We start from the raw sequence: 23,151 nt of genomic DNA, 5'->3' as shown, positions 1-23,151 counted from the left end.
AAACAAGTGATCCCTGTCCTTTTTGTAGCAGCCCTCAACATATTTGAAGATTCTCATCAGGTCCCCCCTCAATCTTCCTTTCTCAAGACTAAACATACCCAGTGCTTTTAATCTTTCCTCATAGTTCAGGTTTTCTAGACATTTTATATTTTTGTTGCTCTCCTCTGGGCTCTGTCCAATTTGTCCACATCTTTCATAACTTGTGGCACCCAGAACGGAACATAGTACTGCAGGTGAGGCCTCACCAATGCCAAGTAGAGCAGCACACTTACCTCCTATGTCTTACATCTGACACTCCTTGTAATACACACCAGAATGATATTAAGTCTTTTTTGCCACTGCATCACATTGTTGACTTGAATTCAGTTTGTGATCCACTATAACCCCCAGATCCTTTTGAGCAGTGCTAATGCCTAGCCAGTTATTCCCCATTTTGTACCTATGCATTTGATTTTTTTCTTATTAAGTATAGTACTTTGCATTTTTCTTTATGATGTTTTGTTTTGTTGCTTTCAGACCAATTCTCCATTTTGTCAAGGTTGTTTTGAATTCTAATCCTGGCCTCTAACGTGCCTAGCAACCCCTCCCAACTTGGTGTCATACACAAACTTTATAAACATACTCTTCACTCCAATATCCAAGTCACTAATGAAAATATTGACTAGTACCGGATCCAGAGCAGACCACTGCGGGATACCACTAGATACTTCCTCTTGGTTTGACAGTGAACCACTGAAAGACTGTGCTCAATGAGTAGTTATCAATCAGTTTTGCACCCAATTTATAGTAATTTCATTTAGACTACATTTCCCTAGTTTGCTTGTGAGAATGTCATGTGGGACTGTGTCAAAAGTCTTACTAAAATTAAAATATAGCATGTCTTCTTCTTCCCGCCTACCCACTGGGTCAAAGTTGGACGGCTAGAATTAGGCCCATAAATCCATATTTAGAGATCTAAATATAAAGGCCTGGTTTTGAGATACTGAAAACTCTCAGCTCTCACTGACTTCCATGGAATCGGAAATGCCCAGCACCTCTCAGGATCAGGTCACTTAGCTTTAAGCACCTGACTTTGAAAATGTTTGCCAATATTATTAAATGTATCATGAGAATTAGTTATTGTTGTGCTGCTTCTTGGTCAAATTGCAGTCTTTGTTCTAAGAGGTATTTAGCTGTGTTCCATTTTCTTTGCTTAGTCATAATTTAGTCAAGATTTTCAAAAGAGCTCTGTGCCAGATGTTAAAGTGCTCAGCACCCACATTTGGGGCCAGATTTTCCAGTGCTCATCCCCCAGCAGCTGCCATTGTGATGCTTATGGCCAGATTTTTAAATGACCTCAGCACTCACCATGCAGAGCTCTTTGGAAAATTTGACTGCTTATTTAGGTAACTATATGGGAGCTGAATTTTTCTGAAAATCTGGCCCTAATTATGGGAGCTGAGACTTTCTGAAAATTCTGAACAAAGAATGTAGTATTTGCATTTCATGCCTGGCATGTTTTGAGAATTCCAATGATATTTGGCTCTGTATGTTTACTTGTAAATCCCACATTCCACCCTTTTCATAATAAAAGAAAAAGAAAGCAATCATCTATCTAAAAAGGCTATATTTAAATAAAGGTAATGTTTTAGCCTTCTCAATTCCAACTTTATAAATAGCCTTTAGGGAAAGGGAGGAATTGTGAATTAGTAGGAACACGGAATATGGAAAACTATGAAGAGACTGGAAAACTGCATACCAATCAATTCCTGTTACAAGGATTTTAATAGCCCAAGGTCAATAAAGGTCTGGAGGCTAAAAGTGGGAAAAGCCTTCCACAATACTGGCTTGCAGTACACATGGAAAAGAACTCTGTGTATCCACAAGCACAGCCAAACTCTTTGGCTTGTTCCCAGAGCACATAACAGTGCTGTCTGGTTTGTGGGTTTTTTTGGTTTTTGTGGGGGGGTGTTGATGGGGGGAAGACATTACTTTGCAAAGTTCTTAGTTGTAAATGGTTCAGAACTGCCCTATGGATCAGAGTTGTGCCTACATGCTATTTTAAAGCAGCTCAGGTTCATTGTCATTTTGAGATAGTTTATCATGGGTAATACTTTTAACAGAGATAGTCCTGTTCAGTGATTCTTTGGTTGCAGAATGTGGGTAGCAGTTAATCTCTGCTACTGAGTTATATATTCTACATTAGATTAAATGTTTATGATCAAATTTAATGTGTGGCTTTGGGCAAAATATTTTGTCATCTTTCTAAAAAACGATTTCTAAAGTATAAATTGTTAAAAAAACAAAAACAACAACCCAATAAATAAAATCCAGCTTGTGGTCATGTGAACTGTAATACTCCAGAGAAATTAGACATTTGAACTTATCAGTGAACTCTTCATTTTGTTGCCACTTCTTGGGAATTTTATTTACAACTGCTTAAATTGGCATTGCTTTTGCAACCAGCTTTGTAAAACTAGCGGTTTAAATCTGATCTCTGCACCTGCGGTAACATTTTCATAAGCGCTTAAGTCCCATTTTCAAAAGTAACTGAGACACTCATGAGCCAAAGTCCCTTTGAAAGTCAGAGTTCACAAGATCAAACCCAAAAATTATAGGCTGCATTTGCGGCTGTGGTGATAGGATATGGTTGTTATGTAATGTGTTTTTGTGTAGTGAGGTACATTTGTCAAAGATATGTGTCAAGTTCAGTATACACAGTAACAGTTTAAAACATTTCATGTCCTTGTTCAGTTGCAATTATTTTAATTTTAGGTGTTTTTAATTTTATTTTAGGTGTTATGGTTCAAAGAGTGCATTATGTCATTCTGCTGTTACTCAAGAGTCATTTGTGGTTATTACAGAGCTGAGTGAAATTGGGGAAGAGTGACAAAAAAATGAAATTCACAGATGTGTGGTGTGTTTATATTATCATTCCATATAATTTTTGTCCCTCCTAAAAAAAGTGGGTTTTATTTTTTCAAAATATGAGGAACTGAAAATTACTAACAGTGAAGCATGTAAAATTTAAGAAGTTACTCAAACAAATCACGTACTCACCCTGCTCTGCATTTCCACTATCTGTAAAATGAAGGCAATGATATTTACTGTAGATGAAGTATGAAAATATACAGGACTTAAAATGTTTTCATCCCCAGAGAGATAGCTACATAATTGATATTAGCCTCATTTTCAGAAAGGTGTGTCTGAATAGGCCTGAGTGGCAATCATAAGGCCTAGGTATTCATCCTCATTTGTGACTTGGGGCATGTCAGTTAACCGCTGTAAGCCTTAGTTTCCCCACCTGTAAAATTACATTGTTGGCATTTATCTGCTTGATAGCTAGGGATCCTGCAGCAGAATCTGTGCAGGTAGACCTCTCTGTCAGTGCAGAGTCACATTGGCTTCAAGAGCCTGCTCACATGGATTGAGGCCTCCACAAGGGTCTGTTGTTGGTCTGCTTAACTTTAGTGGGAGCAAGGCTGGGCTTTGTATAATGTTTGTAAAGTTTATGTAAGTGTAAGTATTAAGACAAGCAGAAGTGCAGGAAAAAACCCGGGAAATCCTAGCTCCATGACCTCTGCTTAATTCATTAGATCAAGTTGCTTTGGGATCGTACAACCTGTTCCTCCTGTTGGCTTTTACAGAATTCCTGAGTTTGAATTTTCAAGTGAAAGTGGCTTTTCACAGAAGCCTGAAAGTGAAAAACATTTAGTGTTAGCTCTTGTCACATTTCTTTTAATAAAAGCTCTCTAATTTCACAGAAGTTTCACAGTCTCTCTCTCTCTCTCTCTCTCTCTCTCTCTCTCTCTCTCTCTCTCACACACACACACACACACACACACACACAAAACTATAATGACAAATATTTTGCTCAGTTCTACTTATTAATGTATTTAATGTCAAGGGATTTCATCATTAGAGAAAATGTAACTGTTTTTTTTCCTCAGAATTGATCATGTGTATATAACTGAAAAAAATCACTAGAACAAAACTTATGTGCTCCAATAATTCTTTGGTGGTAAAGAGAAAAATAATAACATTTAAACTCTATATTTTACTGTAATTTTTAGGCAGCAAACCAACAACCAGACTTCTCCTTCAGAGCCTGAGTTTCTTGACAAACAAACGAAAAAGGTACTATTAAGTTTAGATTCAAATTCATGAGTCCACAGTTCTGCTTGGCATAGCCATCTAAACATGAAACCGTTAGTGATGTTTTGAAGTCTTTGAGACAAAAGCCTGCTTGCTAAGAACTTTAGTTCTGTAGAAAGACAGGGAGGTACAGTGAATAAGAGAATCAAAAGGCTGGAAATTTGCTGCTGAGAATAAATGCTAGCTACTCCCCTGAGGTGATTTGTCTGTGCACTTCACTTTCTACAGATGTTAGTCTCTTTTTTAGTAAGAACCTGAGGTTCTTTGGTAGCACTTTGATATCCTGCTCGAATTCAATATGTGAAATGGAAGAGTCGCTCTGTGACTTGGAGCACAGCATAGTCTTTGAAGTCTGATCCAATTTTTGCTGCTTACCATTTGATGTTGAAAGGATGAAATGAAGAAAATATACAGTTTTTGCCAGTAACTCTGCTGAGCATATGTAAGATTAAAAAACCAAAATCCCTTGGATGATGTACTTAGAAATGTTAAGCAGATTAATACCTTCCTATAGCCTTTTTCTAAAGATACAAATTAACTATGAGAGGAAATCAGCATACAGTGCATGCTGTGATTAACTGCATGTGTATGGGGTAAATAAGATAGAGGGAAAAATAAACAAATGTTTATGACACAGGTGCTTAGCCACTATGGCTAAAATCCAAAGAATCTTGTGTGACTTTAATCTCGCATTAGACATTTTACAATGAATTATACAAAATATACAGTTGCTTTCTGTAAGATCGTGGTTAAAAGTTGTCTTCATTGAGTGGAATACTTGTACTATTTTGTATTTCTGAAACATTGTTCCTTATTCAAAAAGGATTCAGATGAGATTCCCACATCTCAGTTTCTTTTAACGCATTCCCTCCAAATGAATGATTCACAGCCTATAAGCCAATCCCTTGCAGTTGCAAATCATCGATTCTCAAGTCCCGTGGGATCCCATAAAAAACAAGGTAAGAAATATATTAAAGTAATGAAAATCTTTCTTTTAATATTTATAAGATACATGTTGTCTGCATGTAAGTTTACATATTGATGAGTGCTTTTAACAGTCCCCTGGAAGACAGGAAACATACAGTAAGTAACTATTTATTTAACATCTGCTATCTGAAAATGTGTAATTTATTTGAACTTACATTATCAAATGCATTTATGTACAGTATGGAGACAGAAGTATGGAGTGATCACATTCTGCTAAGAACATGATCCACGATCTTCACTCCATGAAACACCTTTTTAATTAAACAAAATTGGCATCAGAGAACTCTCCCTCTCCCTCTGGCTGCATCCATCACAAACTTGAAGTTATGAAACCTCTTCTGTCTGGCAGAATGAAAGGCAACTGATTTGTTTGCATTCAGAGAGGTTCATTCTGCAACACTGTGAAGCCTGCAACAATGCTAAAATCTACCCAGTGTGGTTATTACTCTGTTTGATAATCTATTCCTTCTTGCCTTGGTTGGTGATTTCTTTTATCAATTTAAAAATGTAAAATGAAGCATTTTGAGTTGTTTTCTGTTTTTAACAGGTCCACATTTCCAGTCTTCCAGGAAATCAATATCAGAAATTATTACTTATCAAAATGCTTTTCTCCATTGTTGTCATGGAGCTGTATTTGCAGATCCCTGAATGCAGGGTTCAGTATGGGGCCATAAATTATTACCTACAATTCAAAATGGAAAAGATTGATAATGTGATATCTTTTATCAGACGCAAAATTTAAATGCTAATACACAAGCTTGCAGGCCATTCCTGAAAATGAGGCCTTTTTGCCTGAACTCTTTATATATGTTAATTAAACTGATTGTGTAATTAAATGTACCATATTATTACTATTGTACACTTTTCCTACAGGGTCAATAGGACTACAGGCATTTTTCTGCACACTTAGACCCTTATTCTGCCAACTCACATGTGCTTAATGTTTACACTGAGTTCAGTGGAGCTATTCTCAAACATAGTTAAGAAGGTGCATAGATGTTGGCAGGATCATGTCCTTATGTTGTAGGAAATTACACAAATTTAGCATTTTTCATCCTTTATAGATGCATAGTTGTTTTCAACTGCAAAGACATAGTTCTACATAAACACAATAGGTTGGAAAATTCATTAGATTTTTGTTATGAGTTTCAGTCCTCAGGAATGGGGACTGCAGAACGTGTGTGCATAAACCTGTCAGACAAAAATATTTTCATTGCATTATACCTCTTTAAGAGAAGCACTAATGGCCAAGTTCTGTCACTCTGACTCCCACTGAGTAATATTTTATTCTGTGAGTAGTCCCATTGAAATCAATAGGATTAGGTATGGAGTACAATATTACTCAAAGGGATTAAACCTGGCAGAATTAGGCCCTCAGCAAGTATGTGATTCAGGAACCATTGCCCAATAAGTAAGAGATGACTTTTTGTAATAACTGTGATTGGTGTTCTCCTTTTGAAAACTTGTTCTGAAGAAGAGATAACTACAACATTGATTTGATCTATTCAGGAAATAAATTTGTGAAAAGAACAAGCACGCAGCCACAAAGAAGTAAAAATCTTTCAGTAAAGCATTTAAGGTATTCAAGATTTGAAATGATATAAATCACACTGAAATGAATAACTGTTAAAGAAATAAATCTGTTGAAGAATAATAGCCTCTTCCAGTGCTTTTGGAAAGCATAGTTCTTCAGTTAGAGATTCAAATGCTTCCACACCCCACTGAATTCTGTATTTACTCTTGGTCCATGATGTGTAGTTTCAGGCACCCAGTGCTGTAGCACTTAGGAAACCAAAATGAAATGGCAAATATAAAGCATTATCTTTGGAGTAAATATGGTGTAAAATATATTTATTGTATAACTTTTGAATATAATATCTAAATTATTATCCACAGAAAAGCAATATATACAAGGTGATCCAAAAACATGATGATGATGGTGATTTTTTTCTGATGAAACATTACTCTGCAAATTTTATACATTGATCTGAATCATTTTAGAATTATGTTACAAACAGTACTGGCCCATCAGTCTAGTGGTAGTGCAATGCAATACTATGCTGAATTCTTCTCATTCTACATTATTAGGAGCTTGGAGTCTTGTTAAATTAAAACACTCACACCCTGTGGTGAGAGGAACTTGGTATTATACTGTATTGACACCATTACCCATTTTGGAAGCAGTGTTGATGTTTACAGAGGGAACTTTGTGTCTAGGCCTACTCAGCTAGAGGTGGTCATTAGGTCTTGAGGTCCTTGAAGGGGGAGGTGTGTAAATTAATTGCAAAAATAGGGGGCAAGGAAGAAAAAAGGGGGAAATGGAATGATAAAAGTTTACAAGTTTCCTCTGGAAATTTGCCAGTGTGTTTGTAATGCACAATGGTCAATCACATTGTGATACCTGGTTAGCTAGTATGTTAGGATGTTCTCACTTATACTGCAGTGGCAAGGAAAAGATAGAGCTTGGAGATTCCACACAGACACTGCAAAGTCTGTAGTCAGTGATTTATGCAAAAATGTAGACACTGAAAGACTCCCATTGACTTCAGTGGGCTTTGGATTAGGCCTATAAGAAACATATATTGAAAGCTATGTCCAAACTGCATGCAATGCAAGGTGTGTGCACGCACATGGTAAAATGGCTTAAGGGGGAGATTTTCAAAGGCATAGAGGGTGAGTTAGGAGTCCAATTCCTATAGACTTTCTGGGATTTGGGCATCTAATTCCCCTTTGTGCCTTTGAAAGAATCCTCTCAAAGCTAAGCTGGCTCTGTGTCACCCAGGGATTCCCCATACAAGGGTAGAGGAATAGTGGGGAACTTCCACCAGACAGTAAGGCCAGCCTTACAGCCCTTAGCAAAACCAGAGTGGTGCAGACAGGCTGCTGCAGGGCCAAAGATCCTGCCCAATGTCTTCTATATGAATAATTTCTCCCTGATACTATCCTTTATTGGCAGGGTTGGGAGAAGAGTCCAGTTAACATGATAGCCAGAAACTGACTATTTAAGTCACAATCCGGTAACATTAAATGAGAGAAAATAATCATTGATGGTTCTATGCAAACACAATCCTTAGAGGAAGAGCGGTGACATTGTCTTGAGAGACTAGAGAATATCAGTGTGCAATGGTCTCGCAGGTCTTGAATCTGGGACCATAGGGTTCCCAATTAACTGTCACCACCCTGCTCCCACCCAGTAGCTAACTAATAGCCAGCTGAACAGGAGAGACCATGAAACCTGAAATTACCTCAGGTGGGTTTCCATGGGCATGACTGTAGGAGCACTGTGTATTCTGATTGGTCAGGGCTTCTTATACAACAAGAAGTTGTCCGTGCAACTGAGCTCTATCTGGCTGCTACACTGAACCTTGCCTGATTCCTGAATCCTGCTTTCCTGACCTGTTCTTGGTTCCTGCCTTGCTCCTGAGCCATGGCTCAAATCTGGCTCTGACCCTTGGCTTGACTCCCAACACTGACTCCTGCTCCAACCACTAGTCTCCTGGCCACCTACGTCTCAGCCCCAACACAGTGTTTGAAAGGACTCCCTAGAAATGAGTGCCTGCAGAGTGAGTTGCCTAATATTTAACTGTCTGGACCAAGAATAAATATAACCAAGGTTTTTTCTAGATGAAAAGGAAATATGTTTGTAAAAGAAAACATTAATGGTGTTTGTACATTGATCAGGAGATGATGTAATTCCAAATGCCAATAGAGACATGGATACTGTGCTTTGAACGTCAAACAGAATATAAGAGAAGTGTCTCTAGTCACATACACACTCTTGCAGAGAAATAGGATACATCTATTTTATGCCATGCTCCTCACCCTATAGTCTGAAATATTGAAGGTTTATCAGAGATGTAGAAACATACCTAGGTTCCAAGACATTCCAAGTTAAACAGCCAGCAGAGTTGTATCTAATCTTAGTGCCAGTCTAGTCAGCCTGCCCATCGTACTGTAACAGTCAACATTTTCAAAAGTGCCCTTTGATTTTAGATTCTTCTGTGTTGAGGGGGAAGAGGGTCTGTTAAGTCTAAGGGGCTCTAGGGTACTCAGCACTATTGGAAATGAAGCCCAGGGTGTTTCAAGTTGGACATCTAAAATCAGTGGCCCCCTTTGAATATTTTCACCACAATATTTATTTTTCTCTTTTCTTTAATAGATTGTCTTTCTTTCTGTAAAATCGACAGTAAAATGATTTTACTGGAGCCCAGTTGAGTGGTCTAGGAGAAATATGTTAGGTTTTGGTTGTCTGCTACGTAAAAAGAGGGCAGCTATTCTCTACATTCTCAAGGGACGTAATAAAATGCAGTAGGTACATACCTATGGCAAGGGGATGATTGCAGTCTGCCATCTCAAACAGTACCATAAAAAGTCTGGTAAGGGACTTGGTGGAGTCAAATGCCATTCCCAAAAGGCTGCTATTACACAGATGGTACTAACCCACTCTCCATTCTAAACAGAAAATAAAGCAATATTTTAAAACATAGGCTGTATTTTCTAAGCATTTCCTTATTTCCATCACTGGGTCTTACCTCCATTTTCAGATACAATGGACCAGACTTGGCTCTGTTAAATGGCTGCACGCCTGTTGAAGCATAACCTGTGTAATCAAAGGCATAAATTGGCCCTCTTGATTTAATCTTTTGTCACTGAATTATGTGATGCTCTAAAATTCTGTTTTCTGTGTACTGCAGCTTTACATAAAGAAGGTTTACCTGCTTGTCCACTGTGAGGCAAGGCTGTGAGATGATTCAGGATGAGGTCTTAGATTGAGACTGACGCTGTGTATTCTCTCTCATATCCGTCCTTGCTTTCTTTAATTTCAAATGAGTCCAGTAGACTGAGTGCATGTTTTTCTCTTTGTGTATGGAAAACACACTGATCTCTCCTAGCTGACAGATCTGTTGGGTGTTCATTGTGTAAGGTCAGGATCCCAGAAGGAAATGGAATTATTATTATGTTTCCCAATCTTGCAGTCTCTTAGGCAGGCAAAACCCTTGCTGAAAATATGGAAGCTTTGCTGAGCAGAGTCTAAAGGATGGGGCCATGAAGGATATTGTTCTCCTTGTTTTGTTGTTTGAAGATGATGTGATTGCCCTTGCTGGGAAAAACAGAAAAGCTAAAAAGGATTATATGGTGCTCCCATGCACACTATGTAGCTGAGATGAAAATTGTTGTATGTAAACAAATACTGTTTTTTATCAACTCTTACTCAGTTTGGTATCCAAGTAACATTTCATAAAGTTAGAGAAGTAAACTATCTCAACACACATTTTTAAATAATGATTTCAGATGTCTGTAGTGAAAGCAATGGATAGGTTAAAGAGACCATCAGTTATGAGGGAAACATAAGCACATCAGTGTCAGTCAAAATATCCATGTCAAGTCTTCCAGAGTGTTTCTGCTCATCTCGGTGTGTCCAATCCTTGAAGTCTTTGTGCCTCTGAGCTTGTCTTCGCTGGGAAAGGACACAGTGTTAGTATGATCTTAAATGCAATTTAGCATTCAGTCTAGACCAAGACTGTCATTTCTTGCATTGTGTCAGCCAGCCCTGGTTAACTTCAGGTCCACCGCAGGATTAATCATGACAGTGCTTGTCTACACTAAATGCTAACCTGTGTTTTAATATCATGTTCATTAACAACAAGCCCTAACATGGGCATTTTGGTGCATGAACTTCTGAAGATTTGTATCTCAGTCTTCAAGAGTAATTTACAAGACACAGTCATTAACACTAACAAAATCATTGTTTAGGGCATCAGTACAGTATCAATTAGTATTAATATTACTATTGTCGTAGTGCTTAGGAGCTCTAATCATGGACCAGGACCCCATTATGCTAGACACTGTACAAACACAGACCTAAAAAGCTGTGCCTGCCCCAAAGAGTTTACAACCTAAGTCTAACACAAGAGACAGTATATGGCTATAGATAGATGGGGGAATACAAGGAATCAGTGAGACAGTATTGGTCAGTATGATAGGCTGTGGTCTCAACACACCAGCAGTCTAACTGTGTTGTCATGTTTTTTCTAGGCATCATGGCAGAGGAGATTTTTAAGAAAGGATGTGAAGGGTGATAATGAGTTAGGCTATGTCTACACTGATCGCCGCCGTCAGATCGACTTATCTGGATCGACTGAGCAGTCAGTGAAGACCTGTCCAGTCGATCCAGAAATCGACATATTAAGACCACTTCCTCAAGTGGTGTAGTGCTGCGTTGAGGGGAACACGGTTCCCATCGGCTCAGTGCAGTGAAGATGGCGCACAGAACAAAAGCAGAGAAGTCAACGGGAGTTACGCAATTTTTTGCATGGTTTGCGTAACTCTGGTCGACTGCCGCCGAATCTCCAAGGTAAGTGTAGACAAGCCCTTAGTTTTGCAGATGTTTACAGGGAACTCCTTCCAAGTGTGAGGGAATAGTTTGGGAGAAAGCACAAAAGTGGTTGGAACTACACAAATTTCCTAGTCATAAATCCCATGAGTCTTAAGTACATGCCTGAGTGCTTTCCTAAATAGGGATTCTTTCCTGAATAAGGGCCTATGGGATCTTGGAGATGGAAAAATCAATGAAAATGATCTTTAAGCACTTTGCCATAGAGTCCAGCATTGTTTAACATGTTGAATTCAGATATCATCTGTTTGAGGGAAGGATAGCAATGATATTAAAGTATAATTGTAAATCTAGGTAGATTATCCAAAGGTAAATAAAAATGAGACTCACAAAATATGTAATCTGGAAAGCATTTTTAAACATATGTATACACAGAAAAAAATTATTTATATATTAGTGTAGCCAATTACAATATTTTGCATAAAGTACTTGAATGAAAGGTACTATACATTGCAAATTCTATACTGATGTTTGTTTATAAATACTGAACAGGAGTTCACTCTTTGAAATTTACAATCCCTATAAAATAACATTAACAATCAAGTTACTATATCCGTTAGACCTTAATATCAAGAATAGTCTTTCATCTACCATCCTCAATGTACCATTCTGATTCCTAGAATGAAGTCTTGAATTGATGTCTTTTTCTTGTATGTTACAAGATGTTTGTCAGGTACAATACCCATATTTCTGTAAAGTAGCTTTGATATTAGAGAAGAATTTTAACTTTGTTCTCATATTTAACATATTTTCGTGCCTGACTTTAAAAAGCCACAACAACCAGAATACTCCATCCTACATTAGTGATTGAAAGGGGACACCATCTTTCCATTGAATTCACAAAGAGTCTGTATCCCAGCATGGTGCTAGCAGGCACTCTGTTACTGGACAGGCTGTGTTCCCGATGAGATGTAATACTGAGGTCTAGAGTAGCATTTTTCAAGAGTTAGGGGATTAATCCTAGAGTTCTGGCAATGTTTGTGAATTCATTCTGCCTAACTCAACTTCCTATTTAGTTTCATTTGGGTACATTTCAAAGACACTATTGTGTAGTGTGGCAGCCGAATTCCACCTTGACAGATGGCAGCCTGGGCCAGATTTCCAATTAGGCATAGTAGGCATGTGGCTAGGGGTGCCGGGATTCTATGGGCACCTAAACAGAGGCGGATTACCACATGGGCCCTGGCCAATTTGGGGGCCCTACACGAGCACTGGAACTCTGCCCACCCACCCTCCCTCCTTCTCCTCTCCCCCAAGGCCCCACCTCTCTGCTCCTCCTCTTCCCCCTGAGGCCCTGGCCAGGCCAGAAGCCAGAGCCCAGGGATGAGCATATTCCCTCCCCATCTGGAGCTGGTCAAACTGGTCACCTCAACCCCTCTTCCCTCGGCCTCCTCCCCTATGCGGAGCTGGCCAGGACAGCCCCTCTTTCCCCCGTCGCCTCCCATCCTGCATGTGGAAAACACAAAGGTCAGTTGTAGATGATGTGCCTAGGGGTGCGTAATGTAGAAATCCAGTCCTGGTGGCAGTGTTTCAGCAGTAGGTGAAGTGATCCCAGTACACTGATGCTGTGAAGCATTTTAGAATCCATTTGGGTGAAAGGTGATATACAAGAATGTAATCAATTCTAAGACATCCTGTGACTCATTTTACACCTCTGTAAGTCAGAAATAACTCCACAGAAGTCAATGGATTCACTAGAATCCCATTCATCCTACTCAAAAATTCAATGTGGCTTTTTTCGTTGCATGTCAGGGCTAGGACTATGATACTGTCATGAAGAAAATAACAGCAGTCCCATGGGTCACCCTGAGCATTATGTACATGGCTGGGAAAGGACCTAGGTGACATGATGTGGCAAGATTCAGCTGGATTTTAGGACAGTGCAGCTAGGTGTAAAGGTCTCCACTGTGTTCTCCTGCTGTTTCCCACAATATGAGGAAGGAGCCTTTGATGGGGTACTGTTCTAGTAGCTGTCCCAGCTTCACTGGAGGAATTCTTGATGTGATACCGTGGTTCTACTGTGGATTTCCATCTATTGAGAGGAATACCTGACATAGTTCATAGATTCATAGACTCCAAGGCCACAAGGGACTATAGTGATCATCTGGTCTGACCTCCTGTATAACACAGGCCACAAAACTTCCCTGAAATATTTCCCGTTTGAATTTGTAGCCCAACTCTTTGGCTTGTTCTTGTGGTCTTCTCTGAACCCTCTTCAATTTATCAAAATTCTTCTTGAATTGTGGGCACCAGAACTGAACACAGTATTCCAGCAGCAGTCACACCAGTGCCAAATACAAAGGTAAAATAGCTTTTCTACTCCTATTCAATATTCCCCTTTTTATGCACCCAAGGATTGCATTGGCCCTTTTGTCCACAGCATTGTACTGAGAGCTCATGTTCAACTAATTATTGATACCACCATCACCCCATTTTTTTCCTGATATTCTAGTGTTTGGCCCAACAACTGGCTGGATAGAGGCAGGAGAAGATACAGCACCTTTTTTTCTTAAGACTGAATCCAATAGGATTACCAGCATCTTTGACTTCTGTATCAAATGCACAGTTCTAGACATGGCAGATATAAATAGGATTTCCAATTCATTTTGTTGCTTATAGATTTTATGTATAAGCTGTAATGACATGTCATCCAGAAGAAAGATATATGCCCAATTTGTTTCAAGGCATCCCTTAGGTAAATGAACCAAAAATAGACATATATTTACATAAAAAAGGGGGTCACTATTAATCATGATGAGTGACTCAAAAAGTTGAGTGATTTGGTTCCAGTTGGATAGATTTGGATGGATGCCTATCCAAATTGCTTTTGTTTACAATAGTCAACCCCAAGTGTACAATATTGTACATGGATGGACCCTTGCACAGAGCCCCCAGGATTGGGACCTTTGTTTGCTAATCATGTGAGAATCCTTAGTTTTATGAGGTTTCTGATTCTTCCAGCTTCTAACTGAGCCATAAGCACTGTGAGGTGCTTAAAGACTAGGTTGTTGGATGCAGTACAGATACCTAGATAGATATTTCAGCACTTCCACTTGCAGTCTTGTTGGGGACCCAGAAGTGACAACATACATAATATTGATAAAATATAAGGTTAGTTGATTTTTTTTTCAACTTCATATTAAGGTTTGGTTTGGGACTACATTTTAAGGATTTGTATTTTGAATTGGTTCATACTTTACTAGTTATTATTAGCCCTTTTGCTACTAGTCCTATACACCAATGGCATGCTGCCCAGCCTGCATTTTGCATGTAATATACCAAGCAAATTTGAAAAAAAAAGTCAGACTGTTCTGAAATTTCTCTTTCACAATGCAGATTCTTAATTGTTTTTTCCCCCCTCTCTCTCTCTCCAATAGACAAAGACACAAACAGTGACAAATGATAAATACAAGCTTTGATTTGTTAAACACATGTTAGCTCTGTGTTTAGCCCTAGGCTGTGAATTTCATTACAAGCTGGTTTATTTGTGGATTGGTTATTGTTTTTACTTTGGATGCAGAAGGATCTAACCTGTACTCAATGCTAATTAGGATCAAATGTGAGAGATTAAAATGGGATGCAATTGAACAGCATATATGGGACTGTCTGAATTGGATGGAATAGTTTCCTGTAGACAGCTTTCTTACTGCTATGATGTAACATATTGGATCTGGATTAGTACAGACTGCATTATGATAAAGCAGAATAAGTAAATCTCTCATTAAAATACAAAAACCTGATGGTATAAGAATGAAATGTAATGAAGTTCAATAACCAACATGTAATAGTACCACACAAAAATATTTTAGTAAAGGTTCAGGTTTTTCCCAATAAAATATCATGGTTAGCTGTGTGTTTCTCACCTCAGCTACCAGTTTACTTGCTTTTTCTGTCTCCTTCCTCTTCCATCCCTGACACACAGCTTTGTCTAAGTACTTCTTTTTGCCATTTCTTTGTTGTTGGTTAAGCTTTTTATCAGACTGTACCTCACTGTTCTGTTATTATTGCTCAAAGTTTTCTTAAGTATTCTCTGAGAATCTCTGACAGCTTTTCTCATGAAGCTTAGCCACTGTTGATAGCACTCCAAAACAACAGACTGTGTCGCTCATGACTGTTCCACTCATTCAAATATTGTAGCTTTCAATTAATTTCTCTTCAGTTCTTTTTTCTGGTTTTCTAAGCACTGTCTGTTGCTGTAGGAATTATAAAAATTGAATTTTGCCTTTCTATGTGCTTTCTTTGTCTGTTTAGTCACCTTAGACCTGAGCTTCTTTTAATCATGTTTCCTTATGATTAATGATAAGAATGACTTTTTTGTATTATTTTTCCCATTCTGCAATTTGTATAATATTTTCTATATAAACTCCATTAAGTCCAATAAATACAACTTCATATTTATGCCAACTATGCAGGCTTAATTTACTTACACATGCATTTCCTTTTTTTTTTTTAAATCACTAGCAAGAGGGTATATATGGCTTCTTGTTATTCAGTAAAATAACACAATCCTGCATTAGTATCTGAGTAGGTTTTACCTGATTATGTACAATGATTGAGTTTTGTGCAAATGCACAGAAATCCCCCTTTTAAAAAATAAACTTACTAAAATTTTGCACAATCCTCTATTCACATTGCGAAGAAGAAAACAAAGCAGAGCTCTTCAGTGCTTTTGCTTCAGAAAACTTTATGTAGTATCTTGACTTCAGAGAACTACATAATGAAAGGAAAGCGATCATTAGCCAACAGAAAATACTAGAGATTGGAATGCCAGTGAGAGAGGTGTAATGTCAAAGCCCTAAGGAAAAAATCTCTATAGTTAAAATTCCAAAAGAGTCAAATTCTGTTATTTATTCCTAAATTAATTATTAAAATTTGGTTTTATGCTCATAGTGACACTCAACAGTAAATTCCTGAGTCTTCTTATTTGCATATGCCTTGCTGCCCAGCAAACCAAAACAATTCTATACCAAAGTCTGTTAGCACTTGAGTGGATTTGCAAAAGAGTATGAGTATCATGTCAAAGTAAAGTACATTTATACACTTTTTGGACAGACAGAATTCAATTCACCATGCTACAAATTTCTGGATGCATCCAGTAAGGGTTTCCTTTCTCAATCACTTCCAAAGAAATTATAAAAAACCATGGAGACTTGATGGTGATGACAGTAAATTATTATGTGGTGGGGTTCTTCCACATAGATGTTAAACTATCATTCACATGCCACCGTGACCACTGAAAACAGAACAAGTTCTGAATAATAATAAAGGAATATTGTCATTAAGGAATTTGATTAGATTCATGGGAAAATCCTCTTCCCAAGTTTTCAGCCTTGGAAAGCCATGAGTCTACAGTTAGTTAAACTAAAGTTGTTGAATAGAGCAGCAAGAAAAAACAACGTAAATAAACTGAGGTCTTTCAAATAAGCTATTTGTATCCTTCCTTTTCTGCACATGGATCATCAGTAGCACACATTACATACACTTAGGATCTACTAGCTACATAGATGTATAAGGGTGAGCAATCTACAGGTGCAAACACTGAGAGCTGTCCATGTCCACTGGCATTATTAACACTCCTCTTCCATTCCCTCCACAAGTAGGTCTGTTTGGTCACAGCAGGTTAATGGCAAGGTTTTAAAAACAATCTTTTGGGAAATGCCAAAGGATGGAAATACTCTATATTCACTGGTGATTAAAAAATGTAATTAGTAGTGTATTTGAACAATACTTGAGACAATTACCACTTCCTTCCAATCCTCAGAAATCTGAACTGCTAGTTTCTCTGCCAGAAAGTCACGTGACAAGTGCTATAGATAAAGCTTTCAGAGGTCCACAACTGTCTTCAGTACTCTATCATTCTTAACTGGGGGCTCTGGCCAAGTGATTGCTTTGTTGAAGGCAGTCATGGTACCACTGGAGTTCTTTAGGTAACATGGCCTAGTGGTTAAAGCATAGGGTTGTGAGTCAGGAGATCTGGGACCTGATTTTGTGGCATGACCAAACTCTGTACACAGCTGTTTTGGGGACTGCCTTCCATCTATTCTTCTTTCACGATCTGTCACACAGTCACCAATCTGGCTCCATGTTTGTCTCATGTATATGCAAAAAACATTCACTCCCAGAAGAAGGAAATGGTCAGTGTATTGTTTCAGCACCTCTGTGGACTCCAGAGTTTACAAACACCAAAAATGCCCTCCAGCTAAGTGGCATGATTGTTTTTTGTACATTCTTTTAAGACTGTTCTTTACCACATTTTCTTAGTTAAGATAAACAGCATGACTATCGGAAGAATGGCAGTAAGCTTGTGAGCTTTGAAGGGCTTATTTGCCAGGAAAACAAACAGTTTGCTGCAGATCTACAGAAACACAGTGTGATCTAATTTGAGTTTCAGCATTTACAGATGTCATTTTCAAACTATATTGAGATAACCAGCTGCTGTGGTTTAAAACAGGTAGAAGAGGTGTTTGTAGAACAAAAGCATTTGAGTTATTTATTTATTTTTAATGATGGGCCTGAGGCATGAAGTTCAGATCCGAGTCTAAACTTTCCCAAATTTCAGTGGGGACTTATATAGATTCCCCACACTGGCTCTGAGAGAACTGAATTAGGTCAGGTGGGCTCAATCAAGTAGCAAATAATTGCCACACTCTGGATTCACTAATTGGAAGCAAGCTCACCTCTGAGGGAACAGGCAGAGCTTACATAAAGCCAAGAGACTGGCAACAGAGGAAGGGCTGTAGGGCAACAGTCACTCTCCCTGAGGGAAGAAGGGATGGGAATCCCTGAGACCTAGTAAACCTTAGGAGAGAGGGATCTGACTAGGAGGAGTGGAAACAAGGCAAGAAGTAGTCCAAGGTGAGAGCAGTAAGGTTAGGAAGGCTGCAGCGTGAAGAGTAGCAGTCATGCTTGCTGAGGTAAGGGAGCGGGAAGGAGAGAGAGGAATCCCCCTTGACCCTGTCACTCCTGTAGTGACCCAAGCAGTCTTCTAATTTGCTGCCCCAATAGTATCACTCTGCAGTCAGATACACATTGTGCGTGCTGCCACAGATCTTTGTGAGGAGGGAGGTTAAAAATGAAATTGAGCCTTGAGGGAAGCTTGGCTGACTCTCCAGGAGGGGCACATTGAATTTGTCTTGTATTCTGTTCAGTGGCAAATGTCGATTCCCCCCACCTTCCTTTTACTGAAGAGTAAAGATTTGTACATTTGGTTGGGCTGGAAGTATCATCAACTGACAAAGAAATAAGTGAGTATTAAGGGCCACTTTTTCAAAAAAAGGTCAAGGACAGATTCTCAAAAGTACAAGACCCACAACTGAGGCCAGGTTATCAAAAGAGCTCTGCTCCCATCTATGTGCCTAGATGAAGGCTAGATTTTCAAAAGAGCTCAGCACCCCATGGGCTCCCAACATATTGAGTGATCTTGAAAATGTAGTAATTTATTTTGGTGTCTAAATGTGAGCTGAGCATTTCTGGAAACTCTGACTCATAGCTGTGATATACAGAAGAGCAGCCTCTATCTGTGATAAAAACTTAATACAGCCTTTTCTGCAGGAGCCACTAGAAAGCTTTTCTTTGGCTCATTTAATAGAGTTGCTGACTATGGAGGGTTCATGCTGGGCATCACACAGTCTGAGCCAGTTCATTGGCTCCAGCCAAGACTGCCTGATGGCATGCAGGGCAGATGGTGTGTAAAGCTTACTTTTGCAGCCCCTTGGGACTGCTATGTACAACACTGGTCCCCTAGCATAACTTAGAGGAGCCTCAATGATAGTTGCCCACAGAGCACACAAAGAGCTACTGGAAGTGTCTGTTTCTCCTTATGGCTGCAGATAATGTGTTCATCTGGTGAGTCTATAGTTTCAATGTTTTTGATTAGCACAGTACTGTCCTGTTGGTGCCACCTGGCAAGCAATAAGATTAGTAGTGTGTGTGAGGTCATAGCTCCACATGATTGAGACCAGCTCCAGGAAGCACAGCAGTAACAAAGAAGAGACATAGTCAGTTTTGCTATTCTTCTAGCTTCTATGATTCAAGAATGTGGATATTTTTCGGTGGTCTAGTATTTTAAATGAAGTAATTAGTGGAGTGAACAAAATATAGAAGCCTTATCTCATTGGTTGCTTCATGGGGCAAAGTTGTGTCTTTAAACCACTGCCTGCACTGGAGAGGTTCCCAGAGGCATTTTATTTCACTCCCTTAGCAACAAACTAACCAATATACAGCCCCAAGTGAATCCAAAGCTATGTGCATGTAAGGTTCATTTGTGATTTGTTCAGCACCTTGGTACTTTTTTAAAACAGGAATGATGGGACTTCTTCTTTCTGGGGGTAAGAACTCTGCTTGGGCTAGACATTTGGGGGTTCTTAAATTTTATTTACTTTTTTGTTGATTTGTTTCAGGGTTCTGGGGGGTTATTTTTGTTTGTTCATTAGTACAGATTTATTGGGCTAAAGAGAGATGTTGATGTTGTCAGTGTAGTTCTTGTGATAGAAAAGCCTGCTCATTGAGAAAGGTTCAGGATCCATTCATGACACCTGGGAAAATAGATTACCCTCATCTATTATTAGGACCCTACCAATTTCATGGCCATGAAATATACGTGTCACAGACCTTGAAATAAGCCCTTCCCTGTGAAATCTGATCTTCCCCGTACTGCTAGGAACATCCCAGCCTGGCCGGGACTAGCAGCCAGGAGCCCTTGGCTAGGGTGCTCCCAGCAACATGGGAGGGAGATTGGAAGCCTCCTCCAGTTGCAGGAACCTCCAGGCTGCTTGCCTAGCCCCAGAGCTTCCTGCAGCAGGGGGAGGTACCAGAGGTGAGGTACAGAAGTGAGGATGGCAATCCTGCCACACCCCTACAACAGGGAACATTTGCAAATATAACTGCCTCAGATTGACGTCCTGAGTGTGTTTTACGTAACCTCTATGAATAACTGTAGCTGGATTTCTGTCTGGATTCCTTCCCCTCATGGACCTTTTGAAACATAAACAAACTGTACAAACCAAGTTTTTGTCAGCTGGGCTTGAGCCTACTTTCACAGAAACTCATGACAAGACTAGGAGCAAGGTTGAGCCTTTTGCACTGGATTTGGGTGTATGCTTTGTTATGCACATTCCATTGCTGGCTTGCAGAGTGATCTATCACTGGCACAGTTGGCCTGCTTGGAAGGACACATGTTATTAAAAAAAAAAAAAAAAAAAAAGCTACCACTAGACTAAAGCATTTCAGCCACTTGAAAATGGTAAAAGTATTAATGTCTTGGGCCCTGATTGTGCCTGGCTCGTATGTGAGTGTGCAAAGAAGTGGAGGTTGAGGGGGCAGGCAGCAGGAGGTATTTAGGAAACAGCTCTTGTCTTGCATAGCATTCTGTGCTCTGGAGAGTGTAAGCACTGGCTTCTCCCTACTCCCAAAGGCAAAGGGGAGGAGGCTGGGCCAAGATTCTGACTCTCACTCACTAGCCGCGTGGGTTGTGGGATAAGGAGTCCACCACGCACCCTAGAACTTCAGAAGACTGCTTCCCAAACAGAATGCCCTTGGGAATAGCACCACAATACGGGCCTACAAAGTGCAAATGAGCCTAGGAAGCTGAGGCTTTCATATGCACTAGTAATTCCAGACGGAGAAGATCCAATTTTAATCTATTCAAATCCTGATCCTGCAGTTTTTATGAAGGGAAAACTCCCGTTGAAAGCAGTAGGAATTTTGCCCGCATGTGATTGTGTGGTTGGATTCCAAGTGAGTCAACTGTCTCAAACACTGTGAAATAAGAGCAAATTTTGTGTGTGTTTCATGGCAGGAAAAAGAGAGTCTGTTATTTGGAGCAAACGTGACAGTGAATACTACCCTCCTTATGGGAACTTTGTGTCTAAGTGATAGCAAAAGGGACTGGATAAGTTAATCAGATTCTTAAATATTACTGCTTTGGGGCTTTGTATTTAGTCCTCATCTATGTGCAAGCTAGTCTTTTATTTCTAAACCATCACATTTGCATCCCTTTGATATGAAATACTTGTGCACTAACTAGAGAACAGAACTGTGCATTCAGAAGCCAAGAGATCCTTGATTTATTAACACAGATTTTCACTGGCTTCTTTGCAATACCTCTTCCTACTGAATACAAGAAGTGCAATATTTAGATGTAGAATTTGATGCCTAAAGGCCTGATTCTGCAAGCCTTACTGATGCTGAGTAGCACTTCTTCACACATGAGGTCTCATTGAAGTCCATGGCAGCAATTGCCTGAGTAAGTGCCATTCAGTTTACAGTTTCACTGTGGATTCTTATTTAAGGCCTGGAAGATAAATTGACTTGACAATATTAGCAAATGTATAGTAGTGTAGTGACATTCATAAAAATTGTTTGACATATTTGATGCTTAGGACAAAGATAACATAATATCTGTGCAACAAAAAAATAATGAGCAGTTACTAGTGGTGTAAGTACACAAAACAATTACAGTGTAATAACTGTGTGGTTACTTCTGCATTGTCTCCTGCAGTGTCATTATGATGCTTAGAAAGGGCAAATTCAAATTACTTGAAGTATTTTCTGCACCTAGTAATTCTAATCACAATAATTATATAAACTAGAATATGCAATTACTGTATAGCTAAATAATATTCTCCTTCTAATTATGCATTGGTAAAGGACTATTTGTGCTCTATAAAAGCAAATGTTGGAGAATTTTAATATAGCTTCATATATTTTATGCTTTTTAATGCTTATCATAATACTGGGTATTTCAGGCCCCAGTCTCTACCCTCTTTGGAGTACAATTATGAATTCAGCCTATGGACTTCTATGAAATAAATGTAATGTGTACTGTGACCCTAGACAGTGGGGCAGCTAAAAAAAAAATCAGGCATAATTCAGCATAATTAACAGCCTCCTCTTAGAACACACTACCATGCACAGAACTGGCTAACTTAGACCTTGTCTACACTACAGACTTATATTGGTATAACTATATCACTCAGGATGTGAAAAATCCACACTCCTGAGCGATTTAGTTATACTGACCTAACCTCCCATGTAGACAGCGCTATATCAGCAGGAGACCTTCACCCACTGACATAACTATCACCTCTTGGGGAAGTGGAATAACTGATGAGAGGAGAGGAGAGCTCTCTCCCATCGTCTAAGAGCATCTTCATTAAACTGCTACAGTAGCACAGCTGCATCGGTGCAACTGCACCGATGCAGTGTTTTAAGTGTAGACTTGCCCAAAATGTGTCCTGGTGTATATAACTATACTGGTGTATCTTTATCAGGAAACCCTCCTAGTATAGACACAATTTATACAAGCAAAAGAACACTTTTATAGCTTAAATTAGTTCCACAAAAGCAATAAGCTGTACCAGCAAAAGTCTACACTAGGGCTTTTGCTGGTATAGCTATGTCAGTAAAACTCTCTAGTGTAAACCAGGCCTTAGACTAAATCACCATACAGACTAAGGCTAAATTTCCATCTCAGCTAGTAGCAAAACTGTCCTTGACTTCACTGGAAGCAGGATCCGGACCTTTTCATTGGTATGAATCTGGAGTAACCCAAGTGAAGGCAAAGGAGTGCAACTGGTATAGTACTGATGTGAGTGATCTCAGACTCAGGCCCTACATTAGCTGAGACTAGAACTGAG

General features: G+C 39.2%; 1 protein-coding gene across 1 annotated transcript in view; it reads left to right on the top strand.

Annotated features, from left to right (window-relative positions):
• Window positions 1-23,151, top strand: part of MYO3B (myosin IIIB) — a 307,358-nt gene that overhangs the window by 223,252 nt on the left and 60,955 nt on the right. The window contains exons 32-33 of the mRNA XM_067549868.1: window positions 4,053-4,116; window positions 4,958-5,093. Of these exons, the coding sequence (XP_067405969.1) occupies window positions 4,053-4,116; window positions 4,958-5,093 (200 nt within the window). The remainder of the gene's footprint in view (window positions 1-4,052; window positions 4,117-4,957; window positions 5,094-23,151) is intronic.

This window comes from Emydura macquarii, unplaced genomic scaffold (genome assembly GCF_026122565.2).
Source record: "Emydura macquarii macquarii isolate MOO-44397 ecotype Brisbane River unplaced genomic scaffold, CSIRO-AGI_Emac_v2 contig_1253, whole genome shotgun sequence".
Taxonomy (NCBI): domain Eukaryota; kingdom Metazoa; phylum Chordata; order Testudines; family Chelidae; genus Emydura; species Emydura macquarii.
Note: the sequence above shows the minus strand (reverse complement) of the source record. Positions and strands in the feature narration are given on the sequence as shown.